The sequence below is a fragment of the Corapipo altera genome, unplaced genomic scaffold (genome assembly GCF_003945725.1).
Source record: "Corapipo altera isolate COAL_440 unplaced genomic scaffold, ASM394572v1 51, whole genome shotgun sequence".
Classification (NCBI taxonomy): Eukaryota; Metazoa; Chordata; class Aves; order Passeriformes; family Pipridae; genus Corapipo; species Corapipo altera.
Genome location: NW_020884892.1, coordinates 9,739,458 through 9,764,684, shown reverse-complemented (window position 1 = coordinate 9,764,684; position 25,227 = coordinate 9,739,458). Strand labels below are relative to the sequence as shown.

Sequence of the window (25,227 nt, the reverse complement as noted above, 5' to 3'; positions counted from 1 at the left end):
CTTTACTTTAATGCACATTCTTCCAGTATTTGGATAATACCCCACTTAAATACAATACTTTTCCTTGTGTTTTGAGTGCACTATAAAGCAGAAGTTTTAACCAAAAATCAGAACCCAGACCAAAAGCAACTGCACAGGTTACAGGCAATGAAGGTGAAGAGGATAAAGAGCTTAATTCACTGTCCGAATACCAAGTTTTAACTTGAATCAGTGTCAGATTAAAACTTTGAAATATTCACCAATTTTTCAGCAAAGAGAAGCCCAGGCTAAACCGCAATCGGCGAGATCTTTGGCAGGCAAAGACCTCCACTTCCAAAACCTTCCACAAGTGCCGAGCACGTCCAGGGAGTCACCGCAGAAACTTCACTGACAAAAACAGAAGATCAAAGAAACCACCCTGCACTGTGGCAGGGTGAAGCATCCCATAAGCACCCCCTCCAGACAATCTGCTGCTTAAAAGCCTACAAGAAATGAGTTTTCACATCATCATTAGGTAGCTGTTAGAATGTTTTTCATCTCAACATTCAACAAAAATATTTTTTCTTGTGAATAAAGCTAATCCCTCCCTTCCCACAGGAAATATCAAGAACAACTGGTAAACATTTCTCATTGTAGCAATATTTTAGGTATGAGAAGGGCGAGTTCCTTCCTCAGACTTCTTTTATTCTAGACCAGGAATACCCAGTTCCCTTTATTTATTTTCTTATATGCAATGTTATATCTTGTTTCCATTTGCCCACCTATTTCTTAAAATATGTTGCCCCCAATCACTGGCACTTGATATAATAATTACTTTCACATCTTACATAAAAAATTCCTCTTAATCCTTACGTGAGTTTTACTTTCGCAATCGTATCAAACTGCTCACCTCTCTGCAACCAGATGCCTTTTTTTTCTCACTGCAGCTCTTACAATATGGGGGGAATGGTTTGCTTTCAGGCACTTCATTTTCCCTGGAGTTCAGTATTTCACGTTTATTCCTACTGAATTTCAGTTTGCTGCTTTTGAATCACTTGTGCAATTTGCTGAATTATTCTAACTTCTGAGCACATATATCAGTTTGTGAACATTGCCTGTCCACATTGCACCACCTGCAGACCTCAAATTTTGTATTCCATCAAACACATTAATGGATATTTTGAACCAGGAACATGACATAACCTCAGAAACTGCACTGGAAAAAGCCTTTTTAGATTTCCCCCCCTACTTCCAATTTTCTATTGGCAGTATCTTTGCCATATTTCCTTAGCATATATTCAGTAGTTCAGTTAAAGTCATGTAGCAAAATATACGATGGCAGAATTCCTTGACAATCTCTTGATTCTCACGTGTTACCGCTCTGCCTCAGTTCCGTGCCTGTATCACTGAACAATGCGTTCTCCCTCAGTCTAAGAGCGTAAATCCACATGTCCAAAAGTAGAAACTACACCAGCCTAAATTATCCATGACCTCATTTTTAAAACATAAATGCATCTGCCTTCACTCTCCCAAACAATGCCAGCTTTCATTGCTTATTAGCCCAGGTCTCCCACAAACACCCTTGGCACTGTTACATCACTCCTTAGCCAAGGGAAAAACACCTCAAAGTATTTCCATCAGCTATTACTGCACCCTCCCAGACTCTGCCTGCGATTCACGATGCTCACATGACCGCTGGCTGCCTCACCAGGGGTGCTAAGCTGAGCTGCACACAGGGTTAGTCTACCCACAACAGGCTCAGTACCTCATTCTACCCATGCTTAGGTTTCTGCTTGCAGCTTTAGCTCATCTAAGCTTGCAGTGGTTGCTAAGAGGAAACAAAACCAAGGTAGGCTTCCCTGGACGTGGCACAGCAGCAGATGGGGAGAGGCTGCGAGCATCGCGTCTGAATCCAGGCACGTCCCTTAACATGTGTCCAAGTGCAATGATTAGCACAACTATCTGTGCACTATTAAAGGGATGTGGTGTCTGAATAATAAAATAAGTATATGCATATTACAAAACAGCTGAGCCTATCATGTTCCTATTCTACAGATAACTTGTTATTACAAAAACTACAGGATTCAACAGCAGGTATAGAATAGAAAAGTATTTATTAACTTTCATGAAACAGAATATGGCTTAAAAAAATCCTCTCGAGTCTCTCTTAAATTTTCACTCCCTGCTCTAAGAAGAAGAATCAGTCTCTCATGGAAATTTGGGAAAATTTAAAAAAAAAAAAAAAATTAACCCAAATACAATCATCTTATAGAAAGCTATGTGAGCTCTGGGCAACAGAAGTCAACTAGTGCAGGGAAATAAAACACTGCCTCTACATACATATAAAGGAAACAGATTAAAAGTGGCAGAGATTATTTTTCTCTATTATTAAAACATCTAAAAAATTAAGTTTTTAAATAAAACATTTCCTAGGTGTAAATAGTACACTGCATAAAACACAGCTAAAGAAATTTAAATGTATCCATCATTTCAAATCCCAGACCTAGTTTAATCTACTGATGTACTTCTCCAGTGGATTCATGAGCTGACCATATAGAATGCTTTCAAGCAAACCACCCCCAGCAGGAAGAAATATGTATTTTTCAGTACTTTAATGTTTAAGCTTTTTAAAATTATTTTTAAATTTTAGCAAAACCATCTTTCAAAAGCATATTCCAATGTCAAGCTTGAAGAAAAAATTCTGCCTCTGTCAAAATAATTCGCAAACTTTATTGGATTTTTAAAAGCCTGATTACAGGACAAAACATGCATTACGCATTTTGCTAAAATTCCAAAAACAATTGCAGAACTTCATCATATTCAAAGGCTCATGTCCATAATAAATACCACCAGCTTAAAAGCAGCTTGGAATTTTTCAAGAGTTTTAGTATCTGAAAAATGCAAATGTTATATATACTGTACTTTTAAAAGTCTGACATTACTTTGCAATGGTTAAAGCAAGAAACAGCTCAGCTGAAGACTACAGAAAATCCCTGTCTTCTGAGGAGGTCATACAATACTGCTCTGGAAACAGCCTGTCACCAAAGGCCTGGCAATTGGCTCTGGCTTAAAACATACTCGGCCTCTAACATTCTTCAAAGGATTAAACCATAATTGATTCTGGCAATACACATGGTCAGCGTGATGTGCAGGGGGTTGCCAGTGGACATGGGGCCCTTACATAAAGAGCCATTTTCTTTGTTTAAAATGGAAAAAAGAGTGGGAGGTGTGGAGAACAGTGAAATACAAAATTAATCAGAATCATAAACCATATTTTTTGAATTAGATTTCAACAACCACATATGCAAATAGAAGGCTTCAAAGGTGGCAGAGGTTCTGAATTGCTAAGGCAATTCACTTATTCTTAGTTCCATAAAAAAAGATAGAAGCTATAGTTATATACATCCTTCTAAGCGCTCCGAGAATATTGCAAGTTGAACTCCAGAGAAGCCATTGATATCAGTCTGAAAGTGATGGGGAACGGATTGATCGTGCACTGGCTGGACTGTTAGAGAAAGCAAAAGGATCCTTCTCCTTTTCTTTAGTATCATGTTTATGTTTATGCTTATGCTTATGCTTGTGTTTCTTCTTCTTTTTCTTGTGCTCATGGTGGTGATGGTGGTGGTGATCGCTGTGTTTTGAGGAGTTTGATTCTTTACTAAACACGGAGAGTGGAGCTGCTGAGACAGGGTGCATGTTTATCTCTCCCGAAGATTGTTCTTTCCCTAAAGGAATAGATAGAGTGGGATTAGTAAATGTTTAACTTGCATTGCTTCCAAAGATAAGAAATTCTGAAATATTAGATAAAGCCTACATTATCATTTAAACATGCTAACACAGAACCTGTTATGATACTTGTACCATTAACTTTTTGGTTTTCTCAGGGAAGGCTCTCAACATGCCATTAAAGTTCCCATACTACTGACAATTTTTACAGAGATAGTCCTTCCTTCCTCAACAGCATAAAAGTATCCCAGACTATTAGGAACTGTAAAGAGCTAAGAAACTCCAAGTTATACAAACTTCCTGAAATTAATTTTTGAACAGAGTAGGAAGGCCACTATACCCTGAATAATGCAAATATAACTGTTTGTAAAAATTCTAGTATAAAGTGCAAGACTGGCATACATTAAAGTGTGGTTTTGGGATGTGAACCCTTTCCAGTCAGGAGCTAATGCTCCCCGCAAGGACATACAAACTTTTGACTGTGAACAGAAGAATTAAACTGCTTTTTCTAAAAACTGCACCTTACAACCAATTTAGTCTATTTGAAAGGTTTTACAAAGTTTTTTTCTTAAACAAAACCAAATCCCAATAAAGACAATTACATCACCTTTGTCAATACATCTTTAACAAACACACTAGAACTACTTATATATTGAGCAAGCCTTGTATCTGAACCTGGGGAAGGAAAATATGATCTATGACATCTCAATCCAGGAATGACTTTCTCATTCTCTCTTTGACTCATTTAACATTTCAGTATTTCACATAGACTGCAATAGCTTCAACAGTAGGGATTAAAGGGCATTAATCTAAGGATAACTGTTAAAGAGCAGAAGTGCCTGGAAGGTAGGAAGGCTCAGATTCCTTTAGGCAGAAATTGAATCAAATCACTCACAGTGCAAGAATGTGCTTTAACAACTATATAAATGTAGAAAAGCGGTATCAGATTTTTGAAGGCAACTACTTCCTTAAGTTTTACTTAAAATCTATTTTCTTCACAGTTACTTTAAATATTTGGGGATTTCCCCACCCCCTCCAGTTTTTGATGAAAATATCTCCATTAAATAAAAAGGAATTATGTTTGCAATTATCTTTTCCTGTATATTTGAAAACATGTTTATTTTCCAGTACATCTTTTTGTTTGGCTGATTAGTTTTGTACTTCTAAAGGCAAGAATGATTAGTCTATGGTAATGATTCCTGCAAGTCTGAAGAGCCAGCTCCCTTGTGTGACAAACAAGTATTGAGAACAATTTCTTTTTAGCCTTACCCAAAAGCTTAAGAACTGATTTAATCAAGCACATCTTTAGGAAAGTTTCTAGATGGTACAGCTGTTCTAGTTTTTGTTTGTTTGTTTTTAAATATGTCTGGGAAAAACAAACTCTACATTTGTATGAAGTGTTTAGAAGTCAGAATAGAAACACAAAACATTTTTACAGTGAGGATGATCAACAACTTACTATGGGACACGGTGACATCTCTACTGCTTGAAGTCTTAAACAGCACAATTATGTCTTTCTAGAAATATGTTTGATCTTAACCACAAGACGTGAATATGGCGCAAAATAAAATTCTGCTGAGGTTATGAAGGAGGCTAGTCTAGAGTACAACAGTTTCCTATAAACTTAATATCTCTAATATACAAGTATTTAAAAAAAGCTTTATTTCTTATTTAAAAAGAACTATGCTGCAGTAAGCTTATGTCATCAATGCAAAGATTTATGTTTATGTATGTTATGGCAGATAGAAGAGATACACACTGATTCCAACTTCTACTTGCTGACTTCACAGTTTCGACCATTTTTTTACATTGTTATCTGCAGCCTTTTTTGACAATGCAGACAGCGTGCAAGTATACGGTATTTGATGGGAAAAGATACCAAACTGCTTCACAGTAACTATTTCCAAGTATATTTTTTCTTTTAAGGTATTCTTGCCTGTATCTAAACCTATCCCTGTAACCTGAGCTCATTGATGTAAAGCATACGACTTATAGTCAAGCGAACTTTATTTCTCAGCTGCAAGGATGCAAAGCCAGCCATTAAACAGAACTCAAAATGGTGGAAAAAGGAGCATATCTGACTCAAGCCACTAGAAAAGGAAAGGGTGGAGGCTGTAGCTCAGAAAACCAAAGCAGGCAGTATTTGACACCGTTAAAATAGGTTACAGTAGTTAAAGGTGAACTGTGACAGTGACACAAGCAGAGCTCCCAGTAAGGCAGAAATAAAGGTCATGGCAAAGAGCCTGAAAAACATTGGTCAGTGTTCATCCACAGAAAATGTACAAATGATTATCCAAAATACAGAAAACATTCTCACATGTTGTCAAGCCACAGGGACAAGATACATTAAAATATACAAGGCAAAACCAAGTCAACTTAAAAGAAAAGAAAAAACCCACACACATTACACAAACTCTTCAAACTTCCCAGCTACATTAGTTCCAAATTGTGGAGTTATTCTTATATGGAAACTAAACCTGTGAGTCTAGACACTACATCTGTAAAAACCTCAAACCAAAGCTAAGCCTCTAGCCTTTAAAAAGTTTAACCCAATAGAACTGGTATAAAGACAGTGGCTTAAGTCTGCAGGGATGATGTAGCAGAAGTGTCAAGCACTAGTGAATGTGGAGGAAGATGGAAGATGCAACCAAACAGACCCTCCTGACTCTGTTGCATGACATGCAACTTGTGCAAGTTTCCTGCAGTTTACTGAACTACCAGCTCTGCTAAGGCAACAGTCTGTATTATCAACTTGTTACTTATTTCAGGTGACTTATTTTTATATATTTAAAAAATATATTAGTTAAAGCAGTTAAACACCATTGACTGGAGTAAGCTATGGAGCAAATTCAACTGCAGTTCAAGCCAACAGGACTGAAGAGGCGGTGGTGACCACCTAGAGAGGGAGGAAGATCTTCAAGAAGGGGAGAAATGGGATCCAACTGCAACTCAAGGGTTACTGACACTTAAGGAGACAGTCAATATTGGTAATATGGCACAGAAGTCAGTAAGAAATTAAAGAATGTCATTACAAAAATCTAATTCTACCAGCCAGCACTGAGTACACATAAATCTAATACTCAGGTAGCACTGAGTACACATACAATTTCTTCACAGAGGTCAATGATGACTCTAATCTGTTGGGTTTTTCTAAATGCAAGAATAATAGCTATCTGGAAAATTTCGTCCTACTGTTAAAGAGTGCTTTGAAACCAGGAATCAAATATATTGATCCTGGATGATGACTCCAAAAGATTGAGCACAAACTATCAAACTTGGTTGTGTGTTAAAATCAATAGACTTATAAAAGCTCTATAGAAAATGTTACAGATTTGTATCCATAAAATTCACTGTTAAAACTGCAGAATACTTTGTTTTCTTCCTTTTAATTAGTATCTACTTAAAGCCCATGCCAGGAACATGCCAAGCATAGTTAAGGAAAGCAAGGCTAAACAGAAGTTGCTTTACAGGGCAATATCATTATCCTTATATCAACAGGAGTAGCAGGACTGCTGCAAGGAGGCAGAGAGCACTCCCTCTTCCTTCAGGGAACTCACTTCCTGACAGAGGGAGTGGAACCTGAGTTTCTCAAATCACAGAAACACAAAATAAGTGGAGGGTGAGCCCAGGAGCTCACTTTTGAAGTGGTTAGTAGCATTCCTTGGAAGAAAATGTACATACATGTGTCTATCCACTTGGATCTCCTTCTGTTTAGGATGTGGAGATTCCAGTGTAATTACTGGCTTTGTGATGTTCCAGCTAGCTGGGTAGGTGTTTAAAATTAGACAGAATTACAATCCGATGGGAGAAAGATCAGAAACTTGTGTACAATTTGTCATAGGGACAGTACAAATGCTGTGGATGTTGTGAGAGAGAATAAAACATGAAAACATAGATCTCTTATCTTAGTTTTAGAATAAAAGGGATTTAGATCCTGATAAGTTTTAAAGTCACATTTTCTGTCATAACACAAATTGCTGTTAGATAATTATAACATCCTGTTCAATTATTTAAGTAAGTTTCTTCTCTTTTTAAGACTTATGAGTGCATTAACATTGAACTATGTTGTTGGGTAGAGTGTTTTACCTATTTAATCTTATTTTGTTATTGAACCTTTACAATTTGAGAATATGTAACTTGAGATTTTAACATGCCAGCAAGCTTTTATAAGATCTTTCATACGGTCTCTCCTATGTTTCTGATTTTGTGTAAAGAGGGTGGGACACCACATACTTACAGCCTCTGTTTCTTTCCATGGACAATCAATGTCAAACAGCTGGCTTATACAGGATTTTTACAAATTAAAATGACCTTGTTTGAAACAACCCCATTTGCGCCCTGATTTATTCGAACGTCAGAGAGGGAGAAACCAAGTTCACAAATCACAGCAAAGGCTGAGCCCACAGGTCCAGTGTTTTGGCTGAGAACAGGCTGGTGCTCCAGAATTTGACACCAACCAGCTCTGGGAAGAAAGGGACATCAGCACAAGCACACAAGCACTTATGTGTCTCTCCCAGGACTCAAAGAAAGCTTACCAGTGAGAAGGATAATGCACTCCCTTTGCTTAGCAGTTGAACTCCAGCTCTGGTTAGAATTTTCTCTAACGAGAGAACACTTAAAGAATGGAAAAAATCATAAAAACTGTTTCAAAATTATCCTGGTTTTCCTTATTTTTTTTTTCTTTTTAGTGTTACCCTGGAAACATCTGAGACACACTCTTTTTTAATTTCATGCTGTGTTTATGCATCTGTTGAGCCATCAACAAAGCAGAAATAAAAAGTTACCAAGCATAAATGATTTCAAGTTTCCAGAATGCAAGTGTCTTGTAATTTGTCTAAAGAAGCCGAATTTTCAAATTATATATCTCTGAAAAAAATATCCATTTTCTTTCTAGGAGAGTGCTCTTTTAAGGTCCACTGGAGAAAATTTAAATTTTGAGGGTAAGAAGTAAGGGTCTAGTTAAAAAAAATAAAACCACCCAGAAGTTTTCTGAGGATGTGCTAAGCAAATCACATAGTTTGGCTCCAACATAAACATTTTAACTAGTTCCAATTTACAGTTTCATTTGATTTCATTTTTTAGTGGGATCTATAACCAGATGGACAATTCCTTATACCTATACCAAAGGTATACCTAAAGTACTGAATAGGCAAGCTGGTGATTTAACTAAAATATACTTTTAATTGGTAATAATTTTATTAATTTCTTCATTTGACTTTCATTTAACAACTATATTGCCTTGTGCTTACATTAAAATAACAGGTTAACTGTGGTGTTATTTTACTACATTTACTTTAATATTGTAGAAATTCTAGTGAAATCCCTACTTTAGAAAAAAAAGAACATTTAAATCAGCAAGCCAATTCAGAATACTTTATGCCTCCAACAGTTTCAGGTAGTTCACTTGAAAATTTGCTATCCTTATCCACCTTCTGGGTTTCAGAGTGATCAGTTGTTTTCTCAGAGATAGTCACAGCTACACTATTATGTTTTTATTAAGTCATGTAGTTGACACACTTCAGCTACACACTGATGCAATTCTCACACTGTCACTATCTGTAGTGCTTTTGTTTCTATTAAAGCCGCTTTCTTTACTTTAGGATAAAGCACTGGAAAACACCCTTCGTTGTGAAGTGTACAATTAACACACACTGTTTCAGTGAAGCAAAATTATCTACAGAACCTCAAAGCCTATGAGTTACCATTTTTGAAACAGTTATATCTTGGGTAATAAAGTCAACATGTGTAATGGCTACTATCAAACAGATACTATATTAATATTATATGTTATTAAAAGGTATTCTAACAGAACAGTTGTAACAACATTTACCTCCTTAGATAGTAAAGCAAAAATTCATCATTTCAATGGTGCCCTCATATCCAAGAACTGTTCATTTATATATTTGTCTGTGTGCTGATGTTTCCACAGCCCTTTTTGGCAGAGAACCACTAATTGCTGAACTCTGATGTACTGCTGTGCTTACAGCTAACTCGGGGGAACTGCAGAGCTGCAGGATAGGGTTTCTTACACAGTTCAGACTGCATTTCTATTTACTACTGCATTTCTATTTACTGCTGCATCTACATTCAAAATGTGGTGACTTGCACCTCAGGCTCAGATCTGCTGTTGGACATGTACTCTTTAAATGTAATAACTACAGTAGTTTACCTCTACATTTTACTGCAGCATGTGCAGTATGTCCAGTTTCAAATTGTTCCAGAAAAAAGTCAATCCAGATAAATCATAATTTCCTGAAAGTGTAGACAGTAACTCTGATAAACAAAACCACAATCCAATCAACGTGTATGTGTGTGGCCTAGACCTCCAAAGTTTCATGTACATCTACATAGTAAACAAAGCAACCTACAAGGTCAGCAGTGGAAATTTCCAATTTGATTATCCTGGAAAACTACAAAAGTATTAACAGAATGGCCAAAGAATTTGTTTGATCTGAGTTTGAATACTCAGGATGTGTCCTTGAAGCCCACTGCCTCTGAATGTGATCAGAAAAAGGACTGCCAATGCACAAAGAGAACATTGCTGTATTTTCTTTTGTTTCCTTTGTAGGAATAAAGACAAGAGAGAATTGGATACTGCTTTTTATCAACTTTCAATCCATCAAAACTAGTTGGGAAATTCTAATTAAGTGTTTATCAGTGATGAGCCATAATGATATGTAACTTCACTGGCAGATCACGCAGACTGTAGCCAGGCATTTATTTTGAAAGCAGAAAAGACCAGGCCAATCAACAACCACTGACAGATACAGCAAAAACCTTTTAAAGGTTACTTCTGATGTACTGTACTATCAGATTAGTGGAATACTGAAGTAAAGAAGCGTATCTTTACAGATAAAGATACAGATTTCACTGAAGTCAACAACACATGACAAGTCACCTTACAGTCTGAGAATTCAAATCTGCTGCTTACACAAAATTTGATCTTGAAATTCTTTTGATCTTAATAGCATTCCTACTATTCTTGATGATTTAGTAGCAAATAAAATCTGTTCTCACATTAGAAACATGACCTTGCACAGCTTTGGAGGCTCAAAGGAGGCTACCAAGTTTCTAGTCCTTAGGGCAGATGAGTAATCAGCACAATAGCTTCTTCAGGCAGTTCACAACTGATGTTTTGTTTGTTTTAATAATTTCTTGAAAAAATGCTTAGATTCCCTTATAACTACCAGAGTCCACAGTTCTATTATCATGGTCAGGATGCTTTAGTAGGATTTGAAACATTTATTTTCTATATGAACCAGGAAAGGTGCTGTAATTACACCACTGAAACCTGTAATCCAGCAATAGTTGTATTACAAGACTTCTTTTATTGTCTCAATCCTAACCTTTCATATCCATAGGCAGAAGCATACAATAAAAAACTCCAACAAACTTTTAAAGGAAAACAACATTTTCCTGGCTTTACAGGGGTTACATCAACTTGAACAAATCAAAATTATCATTTGGGGTGGTGTGCGGAGTAAAAAAAACCAAAACAACAACCCAACAAAAAACCACAGATACAGCAGGACTCAGACCCAACGTGAACTTCCTCCTGGCAGCTGCTGTTCGCAGGCCGTGTTTGGCTGATGACCTAACACTTCATGTGACATGTGGGGACATAACCCACAGCTGTGGGAGGAAAACTGCATAAGGACTAACAGCTCACTCCTTCCAAGTACGAGTCACAGAACTAAGGCAGATACAACATCTTACAGATTTACTAAGATACTGAGACCATTTCTGAACCTGTTGTCAATCTATTTCACAATAATCACTCACTGAATTGCACCCACCCTCCATCATTGTTGCAAGACCTCAAAGGCCCTCAGGAAATATTATCTGCAACTCCTTTGTAAAACAAAAAACTCCTATGCATGAAAAAATTTATTCATTTATCCTTTTATTTTTCCCCATCTGTTTCTCCTCAGAAGTACATAATTTTCTAAAGATGGAACTATCTTTATTTACTCAGTCTGAAATTCATATATCTCTGCTTCTAAGAAAAATGGCATGAATAAGAAACAGGTGAAATTTTAGAAGCAAAGATTATGTGAAGTGGAACTGCTCCTAACCGTACAAACAAAAAAAAAAAAAGAAAAAATAATCTGAAGTGTTTCAAAATAATGCTTTTCAAAGGCTTATTATTTAAAATGAATTCTGTTGCAAAACCTGGCATTTGTCTCATTTTTTATCTAGGAAAGAAAATGTATTCCAGTGTGCTGAATGTCTAAACAGCAGAGGTGAGAAGGTCATTCAGCACACAAGTGAAACTCAAGTAGCTTGTGTCTGCTGTAGGTCTGCAAAAGCAGCAGTCAACTGGCCATTACTCTGACTCTTGGTCAGACTTTACCCTTTCTGACCCCTAGTGCGAACTTAATTTGCAACAGTCCTGGAGCACAGAGCTGGCATACACAGGGTCCCGTAAGTCCTATTTGTGAAGCATTTGGCAGAGTTTTGTTTATGACTTGATATTCCGTAGAGTGTGTAAATCTAGTAAAAAAATTGTTGCAAAATATCATGTAAGAGTTATAAATACTAATCCTCAGTGGATCAGCTTTGCAGTTGTGCTTGCCCTGGATGCATCATTCTTTGCCGTAACAGATAGCTCTGAGAACAAAATTCAAAGGAGCTCTGAGGTTTAAAGTAAAGGTTGTGCAGACATAGGCTTCTAAGTTCATGAGAGCAACCTATATGCAGCCTGCCCCTTTACTCTGTTGAAACAAGGCAAAAAGTTGTGAGTTTTGCTACTCTACATCTCTAACAGCAAAGCCATCCTGGTGGAGTTGGCTGTACAGGCACATGTCATTAACTGGAGGCCATCTGGAATCCAGAAACCAGACCTGTGTTTTAATGTCCCCACATGAACTTAATTGCTTAGTTGAGCAGTGACAGCAGTTACCTGTATTAAAAAAAATAAAAATTACAAAGAAACAAACAAAGCCTGTTAGTGGCTGCAGCATCTGCCAAGGAAGTAAAAACATGAAGTCCTAGGCTGTAACAGAATATGAGCCTCCAGCTTCCAAACCGCTGGCAAGCACTAAGGCACCAGCCTCAGCAGGATTTTCGGAGCAGAAGCATCCACCAGCCCTTCTCTTAAATGGGGCCACTAAATTACCAGGTCACAGAGAAAGCAGATGAGGTCACCTGTCAGCATAGCTCAGGACCTGGGGCCTTCAGGATGGAACCAACACCCCAGATCCTGCTGCTAAGGTCTACTTCTGTTTTACATTAGGCAGTCACTGGATAAAAACAGAAAAACAAGGAAGAGGGTAATTACGCTGAATTCTAAAGCCAAAAACTTCACTTTTACACAATGCAGAATTGCAACCATAAAACCTGGTTCTGGATCTGTACAAAGACCTCTCAGAATGCTTAGTACACTGTGACATTACCTCAGCTTGGCTCCACTGGCACATTCTAGAACTAAACTTTAGAAATGTGGTTAAAATATTTTGAGAAAATGAGACTGCCCACTGAATTTCTTTGCTATTGACAGATCAGCAAAGAAGATGAAAGTTCATCAGTGAAGTTCAGCCTGCCTTAAGGTTTCTAAGAAACACAATGCTTTGACAATAATTTTGTCAAGTATTCTATGAAAAAAGATACTAAGATGTACCAAAAGAAAGGAAGTGCTTGAAATGAAACCATTTTGCTCACAGACGCCATCTTTTCAACTTTGAAAAGCCCTTTTAAGTATCTTTGAGGCTTGTGTTTTTTAACTGCTAATGTTAAGTCATAAATCATTAATATTTGATATTTTTTTTTACCTGAAGAGTCCTGCTATTTTCTTTAATCTCCAAAATTATTACATTTTAAATGACACCTATGGCAAAAGAACTTTTACCTAATTGCGTATGGGGTTCTACTTCAACTTTGTGTTCTTTTATTCGTTCCTTAGCTTTTCACTTTTATAAGCATGGTATATACTTGTCTTACTTAGATATGTGTGAAAATACACATGTATCTATACACATGTATCTATATATATGCTGGAAGGTAAAGAAATGTTCTTATGCACCCTTTATATATTTCCTGGAATTTTGATAACATTTAACACTTACCAACACTATATGTATGGAAATAAGCAGCAGCAAAAAACACTCCACAAGTGAAATAGTTAAAATATCATAAAATCATTTTGCCAATAAAGTTACTCATACCTGGTGTGGATGGTCTCTCCAGCATATTCAAATGATGATAAATAAAGGCTTGACTGTCATGAACTGTGTCCATATCAATTTCTTCCTCCTCTTGAGAGTTTGAGAACTAAGATACCAGGAAAAAAAACAAGCAGATGCTAATAACCCATAAAAACATCACTAAATAGAACTTAAAATATTTAATTTTTGAGGTAAACTGGGGGTGAGAGGGAAAGGAAGTGATATCTACCACTGCAAAGGAATAATAATTCAATAAAATTAAAAAGGGTCAGTTACTTTTCTTCTTTCTAATTTACTGTGAAGCTGTGTGAACAAGAGCATTATCTGTCAACTTTAGTTCTTGCCAGCCAATAAAGAATCTGATAGGAAATGATTCTGCCAAAGTAAGCATAACAGCTGCTGTACACATATACACAGCATGTCTTTTGTTTGAACACAGCTTCAAGGGAAGTCAGCAGATGCCACTGCTATTATTCTGAACACCCTACAATACTGTGCAAGTTGAATTTCCATTTCTTACTCTGATTTTGAGTTTGACTTTACTGTCTTCATTCTTCTCTAGTATTTGCCCTGGCTCCAATGGAGACCCGAGTGGCATATCAGCCTTCCTCTTCACCCCCTGCTGATGACCAGAAATGCTGGATGCTGTTTCCTTAATAAGATGATCATCCTCCTGAAGCAGCATTAAAAGACCAAAATTAGAAGGTAGCAAGATCCATGTTTCAGAGAAAGAGACCTGATAGCAGAAAAATCTTCTGAGTAAAGTGGGTGATTTGAACAAAGTTTTCCCTGTAGTACTGGCAAAAAGTATTTTCTAAAACCCTGTATGGATTTGTGCCAACCACTTCTACAAACTAGTTTCTCTTTACTTCTATCCCTGCTCCCTCTGCATATCTAGCATTGGCATCTTTTCTGTCGCTTCTCACAATCATGGTACTGTTGGTTGCAACAACATTTGCTGCCTGTGAATAGCCTTTCTATAAATCTGTGCCTCGTGGACTCTACTTATGCCAAATCTCAGTTGAAAAACTATGACAGCCTCTGATCTACACATGGGATTTAGCTAAATCTTCTACTTAGTTATAAAAGCTAACTCTTACTTTATTGAGTACAAATCATAATGTGTACTTATAGCTTGGTTGGTTTTTTGTAATTTACAATAATTATTAAAAAGAATTAAAGTATTTTGTAATTACTGCTTAGATTATAAAAAATATCAAGGTCAAAAAAATATAAAAATAGGAGAGTCTACTAAGTTATACATATAGTCATGAAAACAGGAGACAGGTATTCCAACAAGTCCAATACACAAAATATTGAAGGGAAAATAAAGTATTCACAGAAGTAAACATAATTAAAAGCTCATTACAACCTAGATAAAAGGCATATATATCACAGACTCTCAAGAGCATATGCTCCTCCACCGAACTGCTCTTTCTCTATCCTACAAAGGGCACTCTAGTCCCACAAACTCTTGCCCTGAACATGAAATTCTATTTCATGAAGTGGGTAACTTTTACCATCGTCAGCAAATTCAGTGTCACAAGTCTATCAGTACTTATTTTAACATGTTTATGCTCTCAGATTATGTCTACTTTAAAGAATCCAGTTAATCTGATGAATTCTATCACCTGTTTATTCTTTTTTCCCCTCAAATACATATTTCCTTTTTTAATTCCCTATTATTTAGGCCATTACACTGCTATGGTGAAACACTTTTGGATGAACTTTGTCTGAGAGGCAGTTTTTGTTTGTGATTTTTGTTTTTACAAGGAAAATCAGTTCCCTGAATTTTGGGGGAGTAACAGTGAAAACAGTAACCTTAAAGTAAGGGGTAGGAGAACGGAGATGAAGCACAGGAGAAGATACGATGGGTGAAGTGTAAATTGAGGCTTATACTGGAGCTATATGTTTACACTAGTCCAAGCCAGTACCGCTGCTAAAAGAAGCAGCCTCTTCCTCATACAGTTCTGTCCTGGGGTGCCACGAGCATTTTTAAACTACGTGATGAACCAGACCAGGAACCTGAAATATCTGTTCATAAAAAGGTACTGCTCAACAAGATCCTCCCCTGATCCAGCTCACTATGCAGCAACAACTACTGTGCTAGCACAAAGGAGAGAACAGTATAGAAAAAGAAGAGTTAAGAGGAAATCCTTTGATAGTCTGGCTCCAAAAAAAGTCTGGGTGGTCACTGAACTGCAACCTAAAAATCTGCCAACAAAATGCCTCCTGCTATTTAATTGTAATGATTATGTACAGCAAATTAGGACTTACTCCATGCTCGGTAAATATGCAGGAGAGCTCTAATGATATCTGACTCTACCAGTATTTTCTCCCCCTGCTGGAAAGGGCCTGCGGGGTGCTGTTAATTAGTACTCTCAGTATACTTTTCAATAAAAACTATTTAGGCATTAACTATGGGACTGATAAACCATCAGTAAACCATCCCATTCAAAAGGGTGGAAAGACTTCCAAACCTGCTAATCACATGTTCACATTCTCTTTCAGGATCTATCCCTGAACAGTTTCAATCAAATGCACTTCTTGAAACTGTTAAGAAAAATCACTCATTATTTCCATGTCTCTTGATTTTTTCCCCTCATAATTAAATATGTCCAACAAAAATACTCAATCCTGCAGCAGTGGCAGTTATTCTTAAGGAAAGAATGAACTTAACAGCTTATAAAAATCTATTCTGCAACTGCACAATGTATTATGTGTTAGGACTGAAGACTCTAGATCCAGAAAGATATCAAGCTGAATGTATGCCATTTTTCAGAAGTTGTTACAAATCCTTCAGAGCACGGTACTAAACAGTCAGATTCAAATGCGTTCAATGTATTAAAGTTCCAACTTTCACATCTCTTGAAGTTGTTTAAAAACAGGTGTATCTATGTATTTTAAGATATAACAAATTTACTGATAAAAAGTTTTGTTTTGGAAAATTGCATAACTTGCCTATAATAAATATTCCTGGTCTAATAAAAAAGGTTTTCATTACAGCATCAAACATTTCTGTGAAGCACTTCATGTCTCATAAGCAATATACAAAAAGTAAAGTTTTGTAAAGAATAGAAATGATAAAACTAGAAAAAAAAAACAAGTAAAAAGCTTGCATATGCTATGCAAAAAATTTAAAAAATGTCAAAAAGCTGGTATATGCCAGCTTTTCAAGTGGACAGAATAAAGAGCAATAAGATAAAAAGGCATCTTAAGTAAAGCATGAGAGGCTTGAACACAGTACAAAATCAAATCAGCAACCAAAGCAAGGACTTGTGGGCAGCTGAATGGGAAGTATATGCAGGTGGTTTGTGCTTACGGTGTTCTGAAATCCTACTGACTGTCCGTGATTATTAGTACTATTCACAGGTTCCTGATTATTTGCAACTGATTCAGGGATAATCGTTGGATTAAGTACAGCCTTCTTTTCTTTCAGATTAAGAACAAGTCCAAGCTCTGGTAACGGTAAACAAGAAGGTCTGCTGAGGCCAAAAAGTGTGAAATAGAGGTCCACAGCACCACATCGTAATCTCCAGTCATGTGAAGTTCCTAAAATCCAAAAGAGATTGTTGTTAACACAGAGATACAATCTTCTGCTTTCCCACAGATAAAACAGTTTAAGTGATCTGGGGCTACCAAAGTATGACATTTTCTGTGCTTAAGTTACGCTTCCTTCATTATTCCTGCTTCTTCTTGGCTTTAACTCACCTGCCACATCCTGTTCAAAAGGAAAGCTTAAAGTTGCTTGGGTTGTAAGTTAGACATGTTTAGTTGAACAAGACTGGGAAAGTGCTTTAATAACATAATGAAAAATAAAAGGAAAATAACCACACTCATATACTTTTATTTTTCAAGTTGCGCCTCAAGTTTTTCTATTGGAGAATTAAATAGAACATTTCATAACCAAACTGGCTTCCCATATCAATGGATTTGGTTGCATTTGCCCATGTATTCCATGAAATATAGTAGAAACCTAGTAAGAAATATAGTAAGCATGGTTAAGATCTATACCCTCTGGAAACTGCACTGATAGAGAAATGCAGATGCACGTTTTTTGATATCACTATTATGTCAAATACTTCACTGGATACCCAGTATTTTAATTTGTATTTATACTGGAGACATGTATTCTTACTGCACAAAGCAATGCTTTGGGTTTTTTTATTATTTTTCACTGCAAACTGTGTCCTGCTTTTATATCATCATACACAAACAATCAAAGTACGTTTGGCACCAATCACAACAGAAAGACATGTAACATCTGCTGCAACGCTGCAAATACAGCGATTCTGGTGTTAACTCAGCCCAGCTCTTGAGTGACTGCAAGTTTATTGAACATATTGTTCCCCAGGAGGAATTGAGCTATATCTGGTAAACAAGACACAGATGTGTCAACTGCCATGTTAATGTGGCTGTGTAAGACTTAGTACAAAATAAAATTATAAGATCTATCCCTGTAAATAGTAGTTTTATGAGGCTAAATAGTGTTTTGAGTAATCTTAGCTTACCCTTACCGGTTACAAATTACCAGTTACACTCAGTTACAAATGAGATCAGTATGAATATTAATCTGGACATTTATAACATTAAAATACTCCCAGAGAATGACACATTCACAAATATTAATTTAAAAACTACTGTAATATTTTAACAACAAATAATTTGCTCAGTTTCTTCACTACATTTAAAATGACTTGAAGAATTCCCATTCAGCATCTCTTTCCTTCTCCAGTGGAACAGTTAAACTTAAATGCAATTGGTCACTGAATTTCTTTGCAATCTTTGGAACTTGTGAGCATTATCAATTTAATCCAGATTAACATAGAAAAAAAGAAAAGTTTACATATATCAACCAGAGTCTGCTTTCTATTACATGTGCTTATGTTAAATAAAAGCAACTCAGGATTCTAGTTTTAAACCTGGCTACTAACTTGTCACACATTAACAAGCTTTTGTTTTTCAAGGCACCCTGGAATGCTTCAGTTATCCCTAACAGAAAATAAATTGAAACGTTACGTCATCTTGAGGTATAGAAATTGAAGTGCTTAAAGCCCCAGGAATCATAATAAGAAAGTATACCCTATTTGTTACTTGCAAAAAGAGGTAATGGTTGTAACACTGCACACACTCTTCTCTCACAAAAAAGCAAAAACAAACTTTCTGATGGGAACATCAAAATTGTTTATTTTCTGTGCCTGACACTTGGCAAATCCTATGAAACTGAACTGCTAGTAATCTCCCCACTTCAAACCCTGACACACAGAAAACAGGACCTAAAAGAGCTACATAAATGTTTATATGCAACCTACGTAGTAATGTGCCATTTGTTAAAGGGCAGTTTGTCAGGACTGGATAGAACTGCTTCAGTAACAAAAAACAGGTCAACGGTAAAGATGCAAGCCCTTCTCTCATTAGGATATTTCCTAATCATACAAGGCAAATCGAGTCTTAGTTTATAATGCACGTCTAAAAATTTCATTTAAATTATCTATACCGATGATATCCTCTCATGTTCTCTCAGAGTTTAGTAAACGAGGACAAAGAGAGACCATCTAATCTAAAGCAAACTATAGAGAAAAAGGTAACACAGACATCATTATTTCAGGAAACATTTGCTTTGAACATCTGGTTAAAAGAATCATTCTGTGCAAAAGTACATCCAAGCACACTACATCAGTAGACAAAAGAACGAAAAACAAGGTTTAGTACCCTGTGTCAACGAGAATGTTCTGGAAGTACATACATGATATTCAACCTCTGAGACTAAATTTTCACTTTCTAACTATTGAAACTAAGAGAGCTCTTGGCATATTCTGAAGCATGTCTTTAACACTTATTTCATAAGACCTTACAATAAAAACCCAACACAACAAAACAACCAAAAAACCCCAACCTGAATTCATCAGCTTCCAAAGCTGATCTACCAAAGCTTCATTACATAAAGGGGACTCCATGTTCTTGGTAAAAGGTGGATTCTTAGTCAGCATATCCAAAATCTTATGCCTGAAAGAAATAGAAAAAAACAATTTTTATTAAAGCCAAAAGAAATACACTACGAACACCAAGTCTGTTCAGTTTGAAATATTCTTGCAAACTTATTCAACTACAGGATTTCTTCCAAATTTTTAATCAATGTTTTATGCATTCAGCTCTTCCTTCTGTCCACAATATGCACTGACATAGACTTACTATCAGCAATATAACTTTAAAAAGTAAGGTGCAAAGCAGCAGGATGTTTTTAGACACAACTGTTAACAGTTGTAGAATACATTATGCTCTTCTGTTTAGTAATGATCTTTTTTTGCACACTGACTTGGTAATTACAAAGAATAAGCAACACTGGCAAATAAACTCCTTACATACTGACACCAAAGAATTTTTAAATAACTGTGAATATTTATGACTGATGCAAAATGGCAGGACCAAAACCAGTGAGTAGCACATTTTCCTGGAAAGAAACACTGCCACCTCTCAAGTTACACTGGTGTATAAAGATTCTTCACTTACCATGTTTGCTTACAATATTTACACACTGTGCTGAAAGTAGATACATTTTTCTCCACTTTCTTTCTTCAAAATTTGGCCTTGAAAACATTGAACAAATAATTCTTTGTTCCATTACTTATTATTTTAATGATTTTTCTCTGCATAGCCAGCTTTCCCCCTGCTGTCTTACACATTTGGAACAAGAAGACCCTTGCAGATACTTTTTTTTTCTTTTTTCTTTTAGAAGAGGCTAACATATTGCACTCAATTGAAAATTTAAACTCTTCTTTAAAAGGATACAAATTAAATTCAATCTCCTTCCTAGACTGAAGCTAAACCTCCTCTAGTGAGTCTAACTGTATTTACTTTCATTAACAAGAATGACAGAAATAAAACAGAGAACAATCTTGCAGCTATGATCTTTGTAAGAAATCACCTACAGAGACATAGTGAAAGTAATATTATTTATCTTTGAAACTCAGTATTTTAATGGTGGTCATAAGAAGAAAGTGTTGGGGAAAACCAATTATTATGAACCTTGGCATTCACAGGTTTATAACAAACATGCTAAAATATCCAATCACTTGTGTGAAAACAAAGTTGAAACGGGCAATACCAGAAATTATACCATATTTTCACATGATCCTTTCACCCCATCTACAGTCTAACAATTGCTTTACACCCCTTGCTGTCCAAATATTCTGCGCACTATGTCTCAACCTCTGTCCTTTCTACATATCACAAAGTCTTTTTTGCCATATGCAACACCAGATTTATACACTTTATCTATGATGATGAAATAACATCTCAGTTCAGACTTCTGCCTTCAGGGTAGTACATAAAAGACAAAAATAATATAATGCAGAGTAAGAACAGAGTATACTAATTTTTGAGATACGAACTCTTGAAACATCAAAACACATTTCAATTAATGTAGAACACCAAGAAGGAAAAACAGTTTTGTGAAGAAGTTTTAAGCAGTTAAGCATCTGATCTATTCTACTGATTCCAGGCCAAGAATTTATTTAGTAGTTTCAGCATTAGTAAAAATACTGGCTGTTTATTAACTCACTAACCTTATGTAGGGTACAGGATCATTCTGAACCATAGTAAGCAGCCACTGTAATTCTTCATAGCTCCTATCAACTGCAAAGCAAAATAAAATAAAATGCCTATAAATATATATAAACTAGAAGGATTTTGATCAAGACAATCATGAGTTCCTGAGTTAGCACACAAACAGCTCGAATCATTGCAACAAAAGAAGAATTTCATTTATTATACTGCAAATTCAAAGTAAAAAGGGGTTTACACTGAAATAGAAACATTTATGAAATTCCTACATGCCTTAATTGTTCAACAACCAAGTTGACTATTTGCGTAAGCACTGATTGGGAAGATCAGAGTAAAGGATCATCTTGACATTATGTGTTTCCTAAAATGAACACATTCAAATATCCTTTGAACAATCAGAAGTATAATTTTTTTCTGTAGGGAATAGGGAATATACAATTCTCATACACAGAAATCTGTGAAAGATTATTTTCTTTAAACAGGTAGAAAGAGGGCTTATACAGAACTACAGTCATACTCTCCTCACTAGCCTTCATTAGTTTTTTAAATCAGTATACCTTGCAACTAAAATGGACTTTGAAACCTATCGGCAGATGCTTCTAGAAAATTGCTGCTTGACACCACTGGAAAAAAAGTCAGCCTGTTAGTTTAAAATGTAAGTTACATTACAAAATTCCTTTGATTATCAGAGTAACATTGCAAAATAGGAAACAATGTAGGATATCATCATCACTGATCACACAAAAAATGAAAGAATTTTCATATCTTTTTCTCAGGTGCATAACTGTAAGATTTTTACAACAGTATTCTCTTCTCATTTCTTTAAAACAATGAAGAGGGTGCATTACTGTATAGACAGGTCCAAAAACATTTCTGTTGCTTTCCATTTTGTGGTCCTAACAATGTATTTCTTTCTTCCCCTAGTCTACTGTATTTTTAGTTCTAAATACCTCAGTTCAACTTTCCACTCTGATTTCAGTCAGTTTTCAGTCAATGATTTTTAAATGTAACTTCTTTAGTCCAATCAATTCTAATACCTATTATTCTCTTGTTATTTCACTAGGGTAAGTAACACAAGAAGCATTTATTTATAACATAAGAATCAGCACTGTTCTGTTACAAGTTTTAAAAATACTTTGGACAACTAGAACATAAGATCTTTTCCTGGGCTGGGAGAAGGCAACTCCATTGTAATATTGCTTAGAAGCTGGCTGAAGAGTCTTGTGCAAGCCATTTGCAAGTCAGCATTGCTCTTCCTGCAATCCAACCAAAACAAAACTGGTGGGGCACCGATAAGCCCTGTTTAGAGGCAGGAAGTATTAGCTCAGATCATGCACCCTTTAGAGCATGGCTACACAGTTCTGGATGGTACCAGGGCAAATTTGTAGCCATACAGACCAGAACTACAACCTCAGATTTGCCTTTAAACATCAGAGAAATCTCGGAAAAGTTATGTCTAGAAGGCATTTTAGGGGATCAATCCCTTAAAAAAGCAGCTCCAGGCACAGTTGCTTTTCCTGGCTTGGGACAGAAGGCAGCTAGAACACTGCATGGAAAAGTTGTTTTGCATGTAACAAAACCAATATTGTATTACTACGCAGCAAAGAATTGCAACATGGCAAACACTAGGTCAGAATCATTAGCAAATTGCAATTACTTTGATAACATAAGGGATTTTAGAATGTTTTTTTGATTAGAAAATGAGAAGTCTGGGAGATGAATCCTTTAGGCTTACAGTACTGGATAACAAAACCAGGAAACACCATACTTCTGTGATTAAAGAATAAAATTTCTTCTTCTGTATTTTAAACTTGTTTCTACTTGAAATAAAGTCAGTCTTCCCTGCTATTTGCCTTACAGCATAAACTAAGGCTGCTAGGCTTCCAAAGCTTTGCTACTAATGCATTTAACCTGCTCTTCAAATTTATACAGGAACTATGAAACGATATGGAGAGCAATGACAAATTAAACCTGACCTTGGGCAGAAAAAATCTTATTAGGCTGGAGAGCCATACACCAGCCTGGTTTGGAAGAGACCTAAAAAGACCATCTGCTCACACCTTTCATGGGAAAGGGAGCCCAGATGAGATTATCTAGTACTCTGGCTGTCTGCATCTTGAAAACCTCCAGTGACTGGGACTCCACCACATCCCAGGGAAGGTTGTGCCCCTGACTGATTGTTGTCACTGTAAAAAGTTTTTTCTTATATCAAGATGAAACCTCTCTTGGTGCAACTTGTACTTGCTAATCCTTCTCCTTTCCACATGGAGGAGAGAGAGAGACACTCCATCCACTTTGTAGCTGCCCTTTAAGTACTGGAGTATTGTAATGAAGTCCCCCTGAGCCTTCTCCAGGAAGAAAAGACCTAACTCCTTCAGTCTTCCTTCACAGAGCAGGTTCTCCAGCCCTCTGATCCACCTTCATGGCCCTTCTATGGACAGTCCCCAGCCTGTACACATCTTTCTTGAATTGTGGAGGACACAACTATACACACTACTCAAGTACAGAGTGAGCATTAGAGTGGGATGTTCACATCTCTGTCTCTGCTAGTACTGCCCCTGCAGATGCAGCCCAGGATCTGCTTTGCTGCAGCAGCACACTGCTGACTCATGGTCAGCTTGTCATCCATCAGGGCCCCCACGTGCCTTTCAGCGATGCTGTTCCCCAGGCACAAAGATCCTGGCCTCTTCTGGGCTTTTTGTTATGTTGTCCCAGGTGCAGGACCTTGCACTTCTTAACTTCATACAGTTCCTGCTCGCTCTCTCTTCCAGCCTGTCCATGTCTCTCTGTAAGATGTCTCTCCCTTCTGACATGTCCTCTTCACCACCCACTTTGGTGTCATCAACAAACTCAGTGAAGCTGCTTTGAATGTCGCTGTCCACATAATTTCTGAAGATGTTCCCTGAGGCACTTGTGACAGGCTGTCAGCCTCAGTAAAAACCACTGATCACCACCCTCTGAGTGTGGCCCATGACCTGATTTCCTCCCCATTGCACTGACCACCCATCCTGTGTGTAGCTTGACAGTCTGTCTAGAAGAAGACTGTGGGAAAAGAAAGATGTGTAGGTTTTCATACTTCTGGTAGACATAGAAACAAGGGATTGCTTTCTGAAATAAAAATCCTCTTGAAATTTTTTTTTTCAATTACAAGAGATGGTGTATCAATTCTCAATTACAGCAGAACATCGCTGAGATGCTAAACTTTAACATTCATGAGATTTGATAATGGATATTTATTTAGAATAGTTTGTTGTTATCTCTTTTAAATATGCAATTGCTTTGTTCTATACAAATAACTGCTATTAGTCATATAACTCTCAGAAGCTAATTTTAAAATGTTAATAAACCCTGTTCACTTCAAGCCAGTTTAGATCAACTGTCCAAGCCCTTATATGCTGCCTCAAGCGTTTTACAAAGTTACCATGTCTCAAAAAACCCTCACTATTAACAGCAAAGAAAACAACTTATTCAGTTCCATGGAGAAATGATTTCTTTTTAAGTAACTTAAAAAAGGCAGTGCTATTCCTACACTGAGAGTTCCACCCAGAAAATACAGACTTTCCTTTTTATGGAAATTACAAAATTTGTCATCTTCTTTTACAAGAACTGCTAAAAGCAAGCTTTGGCACAAGCAACAGGCATTTGATAACTGCTGTTTTGCATTCAGCATGAACTGGAAACCAGGTAGCCTGGAACAACGAGAATCACATCTCTTGGCAATAGATGGCCAATCATTTCTCCCTCCAAAGTCAGGTTTAGGGCTCTGCAAGACAAGCAGTGCTAACTTCTCTATGGCTACTGTGTTCAGTGCTGGAAG

At 36.7% G+C, this 25,227-nt stretch overlaps 1 protein-coding gene across 3 annotated transcripts in view; it reads right to left on the bottom strand.

The window, feature by feature from the left end:
- Nucleotides 1-2,053: 2,053 nt before the first annotated feature.
- The window catches only part of TAF2 (TATA-box binding protein associated factor 2), a 67,335-nt gene continuing 44,161 nt past the window's right edge, over nucleotides 2,054-25,227 (bottom strand). For 2 of the 3 annotated variants that reach the window (XM_027645566.1, XM_027645568.1), the window contains 6 exons: nucleotides 21,413-21,482; nucleotides 19,744-19,853; nucleotides 17,170-17,399; nucleotides 14,368-14,520; nucleotides 13,848-13,953; nucleotides 2,054-3,683 (listed from right to left, as the gene is read on the bottom strand). In XM_027645566.1, the coding sequence (XP_027501367.1) occupies nucleotides 3,418-3,683; nucleotides 13,848-13,953; nucleotides 14,368-14,520; nucleotides 17,170-17,399; nucleotides 19,744-19,853; nucleotides 21,413-21,482 (935 nt within the window). In that variant the 3' untranslated portion in view covers nucleotides 2,054-3,417. The remainder of the gene's footprint in view (nucleotides 3,684-13,847; nucleotides 13,954-14,367; nucleotides 14,521-17,169; nucleotides 17,400-19,743; nucleotides 19,854-21,412; nucleotides 21,483-25,227) is intronic. The other variant, XM_027645567.1, reaches the window with a different exon arrangement.